Source organism: Pipra filicauda, unplaced genomic scaffold (assembly GCF_003945595.2).
Source record: "Pipra filicauda isolate LSUMZ 115617 unplaced genomic scaffold, ASM394559v2 scaffold205_size1947385_pilon, whole genome shotgun sequence".
Taxonomy (NCBI): Eukaryota; Metazoa; Chordata; class Aves; order Passeriformes; family Pipridae; genus Pipra; species Pipra filicauda.
In genome coordinates this window covers 469,807-484,495 of record NW_024104316.1, presented here as the reverse complement: position 1 = coordinate 484,495, position 14,689 = coordinate 469,807, and the positions used below count along the sequence as shown (strand labels likewise).

Below are 14,689 nucleotides of genomic sequence, written 5' to 3'. Positions count from 1 at the left end.
CTTGGCCCCTGGGAACGTGGGGATGTGGGCTGGGAGCGTCTGCTGAAGGTGAGCCTCAGGTGCTGCTCGGAGGTTAGCTGGATGCAGCTCTTCCACGCCTTCCACCCTAAGGAACAGCCCTGATATGGGACACCACCCTCGAGGTCCCCCATAGCCCCTTACACCTCCTCCAGCTTTGCTGCCTCTGCTTGGCCTGGCACCACGGCTGCCCGTACAGACCAGAGCGGGCACACACAGAGACACGGGTACCAGCAGGAGGGGCACACCTCGCTCTGCACTAGCAGATTTTAGCTTGATTTAGGTACGTTAATTTAGGGTGAGCCATCCCAGAGAGCTTACACCCAGAGGAGTGAGGTCAGCAGTGACCCAAGGAGCATTCCCAGGGCAGCACTCCCAGGCTCCGGCCCTGCATCACCCTGGGATCCTGCCCACAGAGCCTACATCATTGACCATAAAGATCCATTTTCATTTCTACCCAACATCTCCCTCTGTTGTCACCCATCTAATGAAAGCTTGCACCCAGCATCCCCAGCTTCTCCATATTTTCTCCCTGTAGCCCTGTATTTCCCACTTAAGATTTTAAATCAAACTCTTCCTGTGCTCTCAACATCCCCGCAGGGATGGTCCCTGCTCCCCAGCCCACATCCAGGCAGCAGAGACAAAAAACCACCCCTGTTGCAGGGAAATTATCAGCAGCCACCCACACCACTGATGCAGCCAGGGCTAAGAGAGGGGTGCCAGGCGCTACCGGCGGGAAACAAGATGGGAACACACCCAGAAACCAGCTCCACTCCCCCGTCCTCTTTCCAGCCCAGTCCCCGAGGAAGAAATGAGCTGTTACCTGGTCCTGCTCCACTGGTCTCTGCTTTGGCTGCCTCCACAGACTGGAGAGGCACAGCAGGAGGAGAAGGATTTTATAGGGTGCTCTCCCCGCCACTGCTGCCACGCAGCGGAAGGGACATTGTGCAACCCCCTGCAGCTTCCCACACGGGGACAACCCCCTGCTCCCAGAAAGCTGCCTGGGGTATCCCCAGCGGCCGGAGGCCCCTGTGCTGGGTTTTGCCTGGTGGAAGAAGGAATTGCCCATGGGAAGTATGTTTGGAGGAAGAGGTGGGGAGGCTGTGCCCCTCATATCGATGCTTGCTGCTATTTTGAGCACCCCAACCCCTTCTGCTGTGCTGTCAGCTGTGAGAAGGCTTGCCCAGGGCACTGTAACACCCACAACAGGGGCTCTGTGTCCTGCTGAGCTTCCTTCACACCTGCAGTGAGACCCTCTGGAGCACACCCGTCCCAAACGAGGGGTGCTGGTCCTCTGAGCTCCCTTCCCTACCCCTGCAGCCCCAGGACCCCCCAGCACCAAAGGAAGGGGGCTGTGGGCACCAGTGCTGGAAATAGCGCTTGACCTCTGCTGGGAGCACAGGAAGTTTTGCATGTGGGTTCGTCAGAGGGCCAGGCTGATTTTAGGAAGCACTCTTGCCCAATTTCAGGGAAGTGAGCGGTAACTTCAGCCAGCTTCTGCTTACCCGAGTCTGGGGTCACAGGAGTTCGTTGCTGATGCTCCTTGTAAAGCTCCTCCCTCACTGTGGCTGATGAGGGGAGCCAAGAAAAGTGGCACTGAGGGCCATCAGCACCTGGAAAGGGATGCACCAAGGGCGGGAGAACATGGGAGTAGCCCCTGGGGATATATTTGTCAGACTCTTCTAAAAGGCTTTATTTTTCAAAATATACAGTTTATTTACAATTGTAGTGTCTAAGTTTTACATATAAATTTATTCCAAACCTTTAAATATCCGCAGTAAACATTAGGGAAAAAATAATAAAAAATAAAATCACAGGATCAGCAAAAAAAGGCATCTCGTAGTAATTCTGTTCATTGGAGTTTGAGTTTCAAGTAGCCAATGTCTACAAAAACCATGAACTTGATAAATCTGGCAGAGAGATACGGGTGCACTGGTTAGAAAAAGGCACAATCCAGACCTGCAGGACCCCCAAAAAGGGCTGCAGGTCAAGAAAACCCTGTGCTGAGATCGGGCCGGGAGAAGGACCCAGGATACAGAATCCCCTCGGAAGGAGTTAGGGGATGGGGTTAACTGCAGCCCTGGAGAGGGAGAGCACTCTGAGAGGAACAGGGGCCTCAGGGGCCAGGGCAGAGGACAGAGGACAGCACCAGGCACTTCATCTCTCAGGCAGCAGATCTGCCTGTGCATCCATGGCCTGGAGCGGGAGGGCACCAAGGGAGGGGCAGGAGCCCCCCAAGGGGCCCCAGAACCTCTTCCTCTTCACACCCTCAGTCCCCCATCCCCTTGGCCGTGCCACAGCTGGACCACAGCACTCTGGGAGGATGGTCCAGTGTGGAGCCACTGCTGTGGCACAGCCCCAGGAAGGGGGCAGGGACCAGCTGGCCTTGCCGAGGGCTGGGGAGGGACACCGGCCCCAGCCCAGGGGGGACGGAGCTGGGAGCCAGGCACCGTGCTGGGGCTGTCAGTCCTCTTTCTTGAAGGTCTCCTCGGGGATGAGTGTCCGGAAGGGGTAATCCCAGAAGCGTGTGCTGATGCCAAAGCCTGTGGGCAAGGGGAGAGAGTGCTCAGCCCATGGCACCACCATGGCCAGGGTGTTGCAAGGGCTCTGTGTTAACCGGTGAGGGAGGAGTGTCTGTGTTTTGAGGAGGGAGGAAGGCAGGGAGAGGGCAAGGAGGAAGAGCAGAGGGAGCAGGAGCCGGCTGGGCCATGCCACCAGGCCCATGGATGATAGCTTATCTGGATGGGGCGTTTTCTCCTAGGAAACCGGGCAAAGGGCAGGTTGAGCAAGCGCCAGGCTGGGAAAGGTTTGGGGCGGGTCTGGGGAAGCCCAGGGCCTCACCCTGCCTCCTGGCAGGAAGAGATGCTGCCCCAGGATGGGACAGGCACCCACACCCCAGCTCCATGAAGGCTTGGCCTCCACCCTGGCATCCCCAGTGGCATTAATACCCACAGGCTGCTGCCTTCACCCTGTACCACTCTGGCTCCCCCTCCTCAACCTGGGGGCCGAGAAATGTGCCCCATGGGCTGCAGCACCTCACACACTGCTTCCCCAGCAGCACGGTGCTTGACCTTCCCAATCCCAAATCCCAAAGACCAAATATTTTGGAGCGTTAGTGGCACACGTGCGGGTAGACCGGGCTTTGACAGCCCCCGCCCCTGCCGGCACGCACAGGGCGGGGACAGGGCGCTACCTGATCTTTGGTGCTCAAAGTGGTGCTTGACGTGATAAGCCTTCAGGCCATACAGGTAGGTGCCTTTTCTGGGCGAGCCGTAGTGGAGGTAATAGTGCATCATGTCGTAGATGACGTAGCCGCAGAGCCCCCCGACGAACACGGAGAGCCCCAGCACCTCGGGCAGCAGGAGCCGCAGGACGCCGTAGAAGAAGCCGATCACCAGCGAGGCCGGCACGGGAGGGAAGACCAGGCGGGAGCTGTCGAAGGGAGACTGGAAGCGGAGAGGGACGGTGGGACGGGCAGCTCCTGGCTCACCCTCCCTGCCTCAGAACATCCCTGCCAAGCATTGGGGAAGCCCATCTGGGAGAAGCCAACACCAAAAATCCTCCCCAAGGACATACCCAGTGGCAAGAGCAGCCCCCCATGCACGCCAAGATGGCCAGGCGGGTGGTGGCTTTAACTGCAGGTCCCCAGGCTCCACAGGGACATTTCCTCCAGCAAAGCTAGAGGGAGCCGTGGCTTTTTTGGTGTTCCCCCTTGCCCAGCTGGAGCTTGCAAATTTAACTCCAGCTTCTCCAAGCCTGTCTTGCAGCCCTCACTGGTATTGGGTAAGGGCCCTGCTTGGATGCCACCAGTCACAGAGAACAGTCACAAACAGGCTCTGCCTGGGCAAAGGCCATGCAGAAACAGGCTCCACCGGAGCAAAGGCCACCATTCCCACAGCCCAGCGGGCGCCAGCGGGGGCGGGAGCCGCGACTCACCTTGTGATGCTGCCCATGCAGCAAGAAATGCAAGGTGATGAGATAGTAGTTACTAGCAGGTGGCTTCATGTGGAAGACAAAGCGATGGATGAGGTACTCTAGCAGGGACCACAGGAACATCCCCAGGAGGAAGATGAAGGGGAAGTAGTATTTGTGGACAGGGATGGAGTACTCTACACAACGAGACATGCAGCGGTCAGCAGGGCGGGTGCTCTTATCCATCACCAGCCTCCCACTGGTATATCCAGGTGAAGCTCAGCTCTCCCTCCCTCCCACCTCTCATCCACCTCCTGCCCTGAGCTTCTCCAGGGAGCTACCTGCCCAAGCACTGCTCCTAAACCATGTTTTCCTCTGATTCCCACTAATTTTCAGAAACAGTTGGCTTTTCACTACCACAAGGAGCCAGTGAGGGGGGTCTCCTGTATCCCAGATGCCAACGAGGGCTTGGACATGCACTGCAGGGACTGCCCCAACCTTACAAAGCTGCTTCGCCCACCAGAACAAGGCAGGAGGGACCTTATGTGCACAGGCAGCACTTGTGACAGTAAAACAGTGTTGTTGGTGTTGGGGTTTCTTTTTTTTTGGGCAAAAAGAATAGGTTTGTTGGGCAGTTTCCCCCGCAGAGCATTTTTCAGCCACCTCCTTCTTTCAGGTCTGGCTGCCAGCCCTGCCTCCTCTCTAGCAAAATTAAGATTCTTCCCCAAACCTGCTTATTTTTAGTAAAAAACCCCCAAAACCTGAATGCCAGCAAGGTGCTTGGCACCAAGGAGCAGGGGGTGCCAGTGCAGCAGGCAATTCCCCCTCCCCCAGCCGGGCACAGCTGGCACTGGGTGGCACCTTGCAAAAAAAAAAAAAAAAAAAAAAAAAAAAAAAAAAACCCAGCGAAAAAAAAAAAAAAAAAAAAAAGACAACAAAGAAGACAGCCTGCCCCGGCCACGCTTGTTATTCCCGGGGGAGCAGACAGTGGGAGATTCAGGGGCAGGCGCTTCGGGCAAACAAGCCCCGCACTGTGCGATGCCGGCGGCGCTGAGAGCCGGGTTTGTTCGCCCGCCACGCCGGCATTCAGCCACCGCCCGGGGTGGGCGTCGGGGCTTGGAACAAACCCCAGCGCTGGCGGGCTCGGTTTTGGGGACGGAGGGAAGGGAGGCAAGAGAGAGCGGGCTGCAGCCCGGGTCAGCGGGCTCCGTGCCTCTATGGATCCCCCGGAGGGACCAAATCTTGGGGCAAGAGGAGGGGAGGGAGGTGGGCGAGCTGAAGTGGCTTCATGCAGGGGCCGTGCCGGTGCTGCAGGGACAGGTGCTCACTCCTGCGTGCGGCTTGTGGTGAGCATGCATGGAAAGGGGACAGGAGGGGATGCAGAGGTCTCCCCCCACCCAGGGCTGTCCTGCCCCTGGACCCAGAGTGGGGACAGTAAATGAAGCCCAAAGGCTTTGCTGCTGCTCGTACCTGTGGTGAAGGAGGAGAAGAGCCTGGTGTTGCCCTGAGCGAGGGAGGTGTAGCTGAACCAGCTGAGATAGAGCACCACGGGCGTCCACACCAGGAACACCACGTACCTGCGGGGTCGAGGGAGATGTCAGAGGGAGCATCCCACTGGCTGGCAAGTCATTCCCTCCCCCCTGTGGAAGCACCGGCCGGGGCACGGTGCAGACCCCAGGAGCTCACCACGCTGTCTTGGAGAGGGACTCAAGGATGTCCGAGTGGAAGAGGCGGATGGGCCGATCCACGGGCTGGTGCACCCACTCGTCGTACTTCTCCCCTAAGTAGCCCACCTGCCACAGCAGGGGCTTCTGCCAGTCTACCAGGTCCTAAGGGCGTAGACAGTGGTTATTGGTACCCACAGTGGGACCCACACACCACCCCAGTATCAGGCACAAAGCTGAGCCTCAGCTGCGGGATTTTGGGCTGCAAACCCCTTTCTGTGCCCCACAGGCAGTTGCTCCTCATTCCAAGGTGCCCTGAGCTGCCCACGAGCAGCCAGACACGCATCAGCCCCACGTACCCAGGAGTGCAGGGCTGAGCTCACCCCGTGCCACCGGGCACCTGCCGCTGGTTCAAGGTGAAGGTGGCTTACCCAGACCTGGCTCAGCACCAGGCCCTGATAACTGAGGCTCTTTGCCCCTTGAGCTGCCAAGATTAGATAGCAAGCAGTGATACGTCCCAGTAGAGTACCACTGGTGGCACGTGGATCCCATCCCCATGGCATTGCCAAGGACTTTTCTCCTTGTGGAGAGGATGCAGGAGGTGGCAGCTCTTTGGGCACTCCAGCGGCGAGGAATGAAGTGGAAGGGGATAGGGAGCAGGGATACAAGATGGGAATACAGACTCCAGTGCTGCTGCTGTGCATGGCTGCACTCAGGGGTCTGCAAGAGCAAGAAGGAACCCGTGTGTGCAGCATTGCAGCACGGGATGGAAATGGGGAGATGGAACCGGCAGCACCGCCTCTGCCACTGCTCGGCAGCCCCGGCCGCGTCTGCCGCCGGCCCGGCCAGATAAGGTGGAGTCTCGGTCCCGCCCCTGCCCCGGGACTGAAACCGCGCTCGCCTGATCTGGCAGCTCCCCTTGGGCCGCTGGTGCCGCACGGCACCGGCACAGCAACCTGTGCTGCTGGTGGGGATGGCTCAGGTCGGGGCATTCCAGGTCACTTGGGGATGACACATTCAGTTTTAAAGGCAGTTTTAAAGTGATAAAATATTATTATGGGGTGGTGAAAGGTTCTCCTGCTCAAAAAACCCCTTCTGCAAGACAAAAGCACGCTCATTGACAAGCTGGGACCATGCAAGGCACGGTGGCCAGATGGTGCCATGGAGGGCAGGGACAGCCAAAGGCACCTGGGGGACAAATCCCCACTGCTGTGGCGTGCTCAGAGAGGAGCTGGCAGGTCAGGGAGCACCCTGTGCACATGGGGATCACCCTGCCCAGGCTGGGGAATCCCTTAGTGCTCATTACTGGAGCTTAAACAAAGGAAAAAAAAATAAAATAAATAAAGCGAGAAAAAAAAATAAATAAAGCATGAAAAAAAAAAGAAGTAAAGCAAGCAAGGTGTGGCTTGGCTACATATCCCACTGGAAGGGCACAGCTGCTGTCAGAGAAAGCCATCTCTCCCCTGTTGCTGCAATGGGAGCCTCCCAGTGCAGCCACACCTGTGCAATAAAGCATGAGCAATAATGCCATCTGCACCAGGAGAAAGGGCAGAAGCAGTTGGATCAACTCAGCTCCCTCCTGCCATCCCTCCCATCCCAGAGATCAGCAGAAAGCCAGAGCTCGTGCAGGGAAGAGGAGACCTGGTGTTTCCTGGGAGCACTCAGACAAACAGCCAGAGGAACCCCAGGGCTCTTACCTTTTCCACATCCACTGTTTTGTAGCAAAGGTCTGTCTGCTCTGGGATCTGGGCTGCAGCATCCACCACCTTCTCATCCACTGTTTCAGAGAGGCTCTGAAAAGAGAAGGAAAACCCTGTGGTGAAGCATCAGCGGCAGACACAGTTTGGGACAGTGATGGCACCCAGGGGCACGGGCAGAGAGAGCTCGTGCCTGCCAGCTAAATAAATATGGGGAAAAATCTGATGAATTTCAGTCAGTCAGTTCCTGCAGAGCAGGTTCCTGAGGGAAGTAGCTGCCAGCAAGCTGCACTGCCCTTCAGACCGTGCACCAAGCATCGCGTGCTTGGGGCTTTTTTGGAAACCTTCTGCCAAGCCTGGAGTTTGGAACACCCCGTCAGCTGCCAGGACGGCACTGGTGCTTCAGGGTGGCAACACAGAAACCCCTTGGCCAGCATTTCCCCCTGCAAACAGGCAGTGCTCACCTTCCCACTGCCAGGAAAGTGAGGGGTATTGCCAGGTTAGTGCTCCCTCCTCCCCTGCTCTCCAGCAAAAGCCCAGCTCGGTGTTTTGTTCTCCAAGGAAGCTGGGCTGCCAGAGCAGGGGAGCTGGTGCCACCACCCTGACTCCAGGCACAGGTTGAAGCACAGAAGGAGGGAGTTCATCCCAGGGAAAAAGGCAAAGTGCCCTTCACAGGGCGACACTGGGCCAGGTGCCTTTGCCATGGGCTATGGAATATGGGGAGTGGGGGTTGGTTTTGGCTCGGAAGGGCACACCGAGGCACAGGGGACGCACCAGTGCAGTGACAGCGGGATGAAGACCCATCTGTGGTCCCACTGCCAGGGCTGGCTGAGGAACAGGAGAAACCTGACTTGTGTGGTGCTTGGAAGCAAACGCGTCGCCGGCTGCCAGCACCGGCCTCCCTCCCGTGGTCATGCCAGCTCCGGCGCCGGCCGCGCCGCTGGTGGGGGGCTTGGTGAGGTTGCAGCGTGCCCATGCAAACCCCAAGCCAGCCGTGCCCCCCGGCAGCAGCGCCAGCTCCCTGTGCAGGACGTGCCAAACATGCCTTTTCTCCCGCTTTGTCACCTTAAGTTACCCATTAACCTGGAGCAGGGTACGGCGTGGCCCGGCGGCCGCAGCACAGCCGTGCCCAACAGGACTTCCAGCTGTGCCACTGCCAGAGAGGAAGGGTTTTCTCCCAACTCCTCACTGCTCCGAGAGGGATGCAATGTCATCATATTCATGGGAATACCCACCCTGGCAGCTGCAGGAGACAGAAAGCAGGAGAACCTCTCTGGGGTGGTCAGGACTTTATTCTGTGCCGTGTTGGTGACACCGAGGCAGGGCTCAGGCACTGTTTGCCAACAGCAGGCACTCCTTGCCAGCTGTGCTCCCACTCCATTTCCTGGGCTAGCTGGATTTCAAGCCTCATTCTGCTGGTACAGGAGCTGCATTACGCAGCTCTGAATCAGTCCCTCACCTGGGGCAGCAGGCAGGGAAGGACAGGGGATATTTCCAGCCAATATTTCCAGGTTGGAATCCTGCTGGCATCAGTTTTACTGCAGGCAGTGCCAATGAGAGCTGATGCCGTGGATCACCACACCTCCCTCTGCAAGGGGTTCCCACTGCTATTTTCAGCATTGCACACTCTGTCCTTCAGCCAGACATCCCAAAAGCCTGAGGCAGGTGGGATGCCTTAAAATCCAGGCAAGCATGGTAAAGTTACAGTTTTGCCTCTGCCCTGCAGGTGTTTTGGAAGAAAATTCAGCTTCAAGAAAGAGAAACGGCTCAGTTTATCCATGCCCTGAGAAATGAGCTGGTGCTTTCCACCTCCGTGCTTGCACCACAGCCTAGCCAGTAGCAGGAAGGATGCTTAAGAAAGCCCAGCTGATGCAACACCCAACACCTCTCCTCCCTTTTCCGAAGTGTTCACACGCCTCCAGTTCCCCTGCCCATGGATGCCTGAGCACCATGTCATGGCTGGAGGCTTCCCTGTCCTGCCAGGTCAGGGACGCGGACGGAGGGCTCATATTCCACCTTGACACTGGCGCCTGGATTGGGTGTCACCAGTGAGATGCCATTGTCCCTGCATGCTACAGCAGCTCCCTGCCATCCCTGAGTCACCTCCTCCTCCTCTTCCTCAGCTGGGGAGCAGGGGAGGGCTCTCCTCTTGCTCGCCCCGGGGCTGTCAAAGGCAGGACCGGTAGCTGTGGCGCAACCAGGATGCAAGCCAAGCCATGCCCCGGCGTGGCTCCCCGGAGCTGTGACATGCTCCTGCCTGCCCCAGGCGTGAAGGGGCCCCACAGGGATCAAGCCCCACCAGCTCTGGGCCAGTGCTCGGGCTTCTGCCCATCCTTCTCCAAACAGGAGGTGGGTTGGAAAGACACTGAAGGGCTCTGCCAGAGCTGAGCTCTGCTGTCACGTGTGGGTGATGGAAATGCATCCGAGTTGGACCCAGGAAAACAGGTCTTGCCAGGGAAGATGTGCAAGAGGCCTGATGTAAGGAAGGGAAAGTCAACACCTATGAAGTGCCACCACCCCAAGTGAGTGGCAGCCCCAGCAAGGTGCCGACTCTCCTGCTGGTGGCAATGAGGCCAAACACCCAGAGTGTCACTGGTCACACGATCCAGTGACCGGGTGACCCAGCACCCGCCTGGGAGCATCCAGCTGCCCTGCATGGATCAGGTGGGGAGCTCAGCACTGGCCCTGCAGCAGCTGGAGAGTGCTGGCTATGTCATCCCAGTGCTGCCCTGCATCAAGGCTTGGGGCATTGAAAGGAGAACAAAATCCAGCTGTGATGTGAGCAGGTACAAACAGGAGGGGTGTTCTGCAGTGTTCGGTGTTCCTGGGATGCAGGAGGAGAACTGAAGCCTCTCCCTGGCCCAGGCAGGGTGATGCTGCCTGCAGACAGCTGCTCTGCCAAAAACCTGGCCCCAGTTTTTCCACCTGTGCCCATTTGCCCAGTGAGTCAAACCCCACAGGAGCCCTGCCATGCCTCTGCATCACTCCAGAGCCTCCAGCACCTTCCCCGCACTCCTCGGCACCTCAGTTTGCTGGTGTCCACATGGGACAAGCTCTGTTGGCATTGCAGGTACAGGCACATAGCTTGAGGACACCCCATGAGGCATAGAGAGCCCAAGTGAGGTCCCCACCCTCAGTGGCACCACCATCCCACCAGCATCATGGTCCCTGGGCAGCAGCTGGCAGAGCCCCACGAGGCTATGTCTCAGCCAATTAAACACTGGGTGCAGCAGGACTATAACTCCTTCTAATCATAGTAATAATATTAAAAGCCACTTCTTCTTACATCACCTCCAAAGAGGTGCCCTGGGTGTCTGGCCCACATCCAAGCGTGCTCAGGCTGGGATAGAAAGCCAGGGCGAGCCTGACACACAGTGATGTGGACAGGAGAAAGAGGAGGACACTAATTCCAAGAGGGATAGAGGGTTTGCTCTGACTCACGGCCATGTCATGCACCCCAAAGAGGCTGCAATGAAAAGTCTCTCATTGCTTAAATTGGAGGGGTAATTAGATGATCCAGTTTCCTCCTAGCGAGGCTGTTAAAATCCTGTCTAGTTCGGGTAATTATCACTTCTCGCTTTGATCTCCCCTGTATGTCCTGCTTGCATAGATAAAACATTTGGGGGTTAATTTGTCCTTAGCCAAATGGGTCTGGGTGACGCAGAAGAGGGACCTGTATCTGAAGGAGACAGCCAGACTCTCAAGAGCCACAGAAAGGGGTGTGGAGAGGCCAGCGGGATGAAGGCTGGATCTTATCTTCTTTGCCTTTCCTCCATTAACACATTTTTTCCCCTCCCTCTCCAAAACCCTGAAAATCCCTGGGGAAAGCAAGGAGAAGATGCTGGATGCTTGTGGGACTGCAGCAACCTGCATCCCTCAGCATGGGAATGATGGAGCCCTGGGACTTCCAGCAGGTGAGGAGAGGCACTGGCAAAGCTATGGGGACCCACAGCCAAACTGGGGCGATGCAGCACCTCCTGCAAAGAGCTGTTTGGGGTACGTGTGCCCCAAAGCAGCCAAACCACAAACCAAGTACCACTGAGGCCATCGACTCCCACCCACCGGGGATTTTTGGAGGGCGGCAGGTTGGGCAGAGCAGCTCACACATCAGTTCCGTGCCGGACGCAGCCCCACCATGCAGCAGGCAGTTCTAAACCTCGCCCTCAGTGTGACAACCCTGGGGTGGTTGATGTGGCAGCAGGCAGTGTGTGATCTCCCTGCTCCCCGGTGTTATCACGCCATGTATTTGCATTGCGATGGTGGCAGCTCCCCTCGGCGCGAGAACCCGTTTGTCCGGTACCTTCCTTCGCCCCAACCCGCTGGGATCGTCACGCCTGCGAGGAGGCGGCGGCTCCGCGAGTGTCCCAACAGAGGAGGTGCCGTCGCCAGGATCCATCTGGAGAAAGTGCAGGCATTGCGCTGAGGCTGAAACAAAGCCCTGTCTGTGGCGCTGGGGCCGAGGCTGCGCCACGGGGAGAACAACCAGCGAGCGCAAACAACCGGCCGGAGGGACCGAGCGGTCACCGACCTTGCCGGGATGCCGAGAGGGGAACGCGGCCGCTGGGCTGGCAAAGGGGGCTGGGCTGGCCCCGCTGCTCAGCATCCTGCCCACGGTGTGCTGGGAGGGTCAGTAGTTGGGGGGTAGTGCCCAATGCCACATGGTGGCACTTGCCCAGGGCACTTTCCTTCCTGCCTGGGCAGCCCGGGGCTGGCACAGTGGGGACAGAGCTGTGTCACAGCCACCCATGCCCCATGCCAGGCGGTTAGGGAGGCGGCTGGGCTCCTCTTCCCAGCACTGGCTGCTCACCACCAGCAAGCCCACCAGTGGTCCCTGGTCAAGTGCTGACAGTCAGAAAGGGTGTCCTGCCCCATTGCCCATCTCGTGCCACACTGCTAAAACTGACACTGAGCTCCATCTCCTGCAACCCTCCAAAGACCCCAAACCTTCTATGCCATGCTGGCACCCAAGGATCACCCATCAGCCCTATCTCCCTACAGGGAGGTGTGTGGCCATGGAGTGGGACCCTGTAGCTACCAGGCTCTGTGCACTTGGCACATGGTCTGTCATGGGCCCTGAGGGGCCTGGGCTCTGTGTGCCTTGGGGTCCCCCTCAGGCCTCCTGGGAGCCAGTGTGTCCCATGCACTTGGGACCTTGGTACCCTGTACACCTCAGGCACCACCCATGCAGGACCTTGGGAGCCTCAAACACCCCCTGTCCCCTTCACCCTTCACACGCTGTTCACCCCAGACCCTACAGGGCCCGGTCCTAAGGGTTCCATGCTGCTCAGACCCAACACACACCATGTCTCATACAGCTCAGACCTGGATGCACTATACATGCTATACACCACATACACCCCAAAAACTCCATGCCCTGTACACCCCAAACTCTATACAGCCTCTTGAACAGCTCAGACTCTGAGAAACCTGGACCTTGGATGCCCTACTGACCCTGCACAGCTCAGGTCCCACAGAGCACAGAGCTGGGGCACCCTATCAAAACTCTATGCATGCTGGACCCAGGACCTGGGGCACCCTAGAGAGACCCTGCACATCTCGGTTCGGGACATGGGGTACCCTAGAGAGACCCTGCACATCTCGGTTCGGGACATGGGGTACCCTAGAGAGACCCTGCACATCTCGGTTCGGGACATGGGGTACCCTAGAGAGACCCTGCACATCTCGGTTCGGGACATGGGGCACCCTATAGCCTCTGTACCTGCCAGTTCCGGGTCCTGGGGCACCCCATAACCCCTGTCCATCCCGGACACGGAACTTTGGGCACCCCGTAGAGACCGTACACGCCGTCCCCAGGACTCCCCACAGCCCGCGCCCGCCCCGGTCCCCGCTCGGCGCGCAGCCCCCGCCCCGCCGGCGGTACCTGCTCGTCGCCGGGCTCCATCTCCCCCACGTAGTACTGCTCCAGCCAGCGGCGGGCGTTGGCCGAGTGCCGGTGGGGCGGCCCGTCCAGCGCGGCGCTCACGTCGGTGCCGGCCCGGCGCCGCAGGAGCTGCTCCCCGCCCGGGTGCAGCCGCACGAAGCCGCTCAGGTCGTAGAGGCGGCGGTGGCAGGAGACCAGGCAGGCGCCCTGCGCGCAGCGCGCCCGCACCTCGGCGGCGCTGAAGGACCGCGGCCCCGCCGTGGCCGTGGCCATGGCCCCGCCGCCGGTGCCCGTCCCGCCGCCGGTGCCCGTCCCGCCGCCGGTGCCCGTCCCGCTGCCCGGCCCGTCCTGCCCCGGCCCGGCCCGCCGCGCTCTGCCCGCACCTGCTCATCTGCATACATGAATATCCCGCCCGGCCACGCCCCGGGCCGCGCCCCCCGCAGCGCATTGGGCCGCGGGGACGGGGCGGGCCGCGGTTTGGGTGGGTGGGGAGGCCCTGCCCCGCCGCAGGTGCCCCGATGCCGGGAGGTGGGAATACCGCATCCCGCGGGGGGAGCGGGGGCACCCGCGGGTGGGTGATGGGGGAGTGGGGGGAGAGGGGGATGTGTCTCTCAGGGGCCCATGGGAACGCTCAGGGTGGGGGAATGGGGGGTCTGGGCAACCTTGGATGGGTTGAGGGGGGTACTGGGGTGCCCCAGAGGTGGAAGTGGAGTATGGGCATCCCTGAGGGAGAGATGGGGCTGCGGGGGCATCGCAGGGTGGTAACTGGGGGGCATAGGGCACTCTGGGGGTATCACCCTTCCCAAGGTACCAACTCCCCTCCAAGGTCCACAGTGGCCAAGGCAGGGGGTACCCCAGACCCAGCTCAGAGCCCCCTTGGAGACCAGGGGTCCCTCCCGGGGTCCCTCAGAGGCCAACCCACCCCCGAGTCACTTGCCACCAGGCACTACATCCTCCCCTCTGTCTGTTTGCAGATTTATTTCAATATTTAATTAAATTTGTAATTAACTGGTGGGGCAGGGGACAGGGCAAAAAGCAGCACCAAACTACCCAAAGAATCACATTCAAATAAATCACAAAAAATGACAAGAAAGGAGCTTTTTGCCCCCTTTTGCTGGAAAACCTTCCCTGTGAAGTAGGGGCCCTTCTTTGGGGTGACACCCTTGACCACAGGGGCTGGCCACGAGCCAGCAAATTTTGGCATTGCCAACCACACCGGGCTGCAACTGGTGGTTAAGGTGGGGTTCACCATCCCAAGAATGAGGAGCCCCCCCGGCCCCACCTGTAAGGGTGGGTCATCACACCTCCCCAGCCTCCCGGCTTTGGGGTGCTGTGGGGTGCTGTGGGGTGCTGTGGGGTGCTGGCAGGCACAGCCGGGTGTTCAGGGAGGCCTTTAATCAAGGTGGATGCAAAACCTGCTGTGTCGGTCGGTGCCGGCTCCACATTCCCGCCCAGCTCCCGGAACGGCCCAGCCACCTGCTCAGGGAAAAGTCCTTCGTTGGGGGGGCAGGTTGATT

General features: G+C 59.1%; 1 protein-coding gene across 2 annotated transcripts; it reads right to left on the bottom strand.

The window, feature by feature from the left end:
• Window positions 1–1,709: 1,709 nt before the first annotated feature.
• Window positions 1,710–13,539, bottom strand: FA2H (fatty acid 2-hydroxylase). Of its 2 annotated transcripts, none has more exons than XM_027716052.2 (7): window positions 13,173–13,539; window positions 7,292–7,387; window positions 5,617–5,759; window positions 5,401–5,507; window positions 3,955–4,127; window positions 3,212–3,464; window positions 1,710–2,561 (listed from the first exon to the last, which is right to left on the bottom strand). In XM_027716052.2, exons 1-7 carry the CDS (start codon window positions 13,443–13,445, stop codon window positions 2,482–2,484), a joined length of 1,125 nt encoding a protein of 374 aa, XP_027571853.1. In that variant the 5' UTR covers window positions 13,446–13,539; the 3' UTR covers window positions 1,710–2,481. The 2 variants fall into 2 exon arrangements, with proteins under 2 accessions (XP_027571853.1, XP_027571854.1); XM_027716053.2 differs by lacking the exon at window positions 13,173–13,539 and adding an exon at window positions 11,592–11,694.
• Between the last annotated feature and the right edge of the window lie 1,150 nt (window positions 13,540–14,689).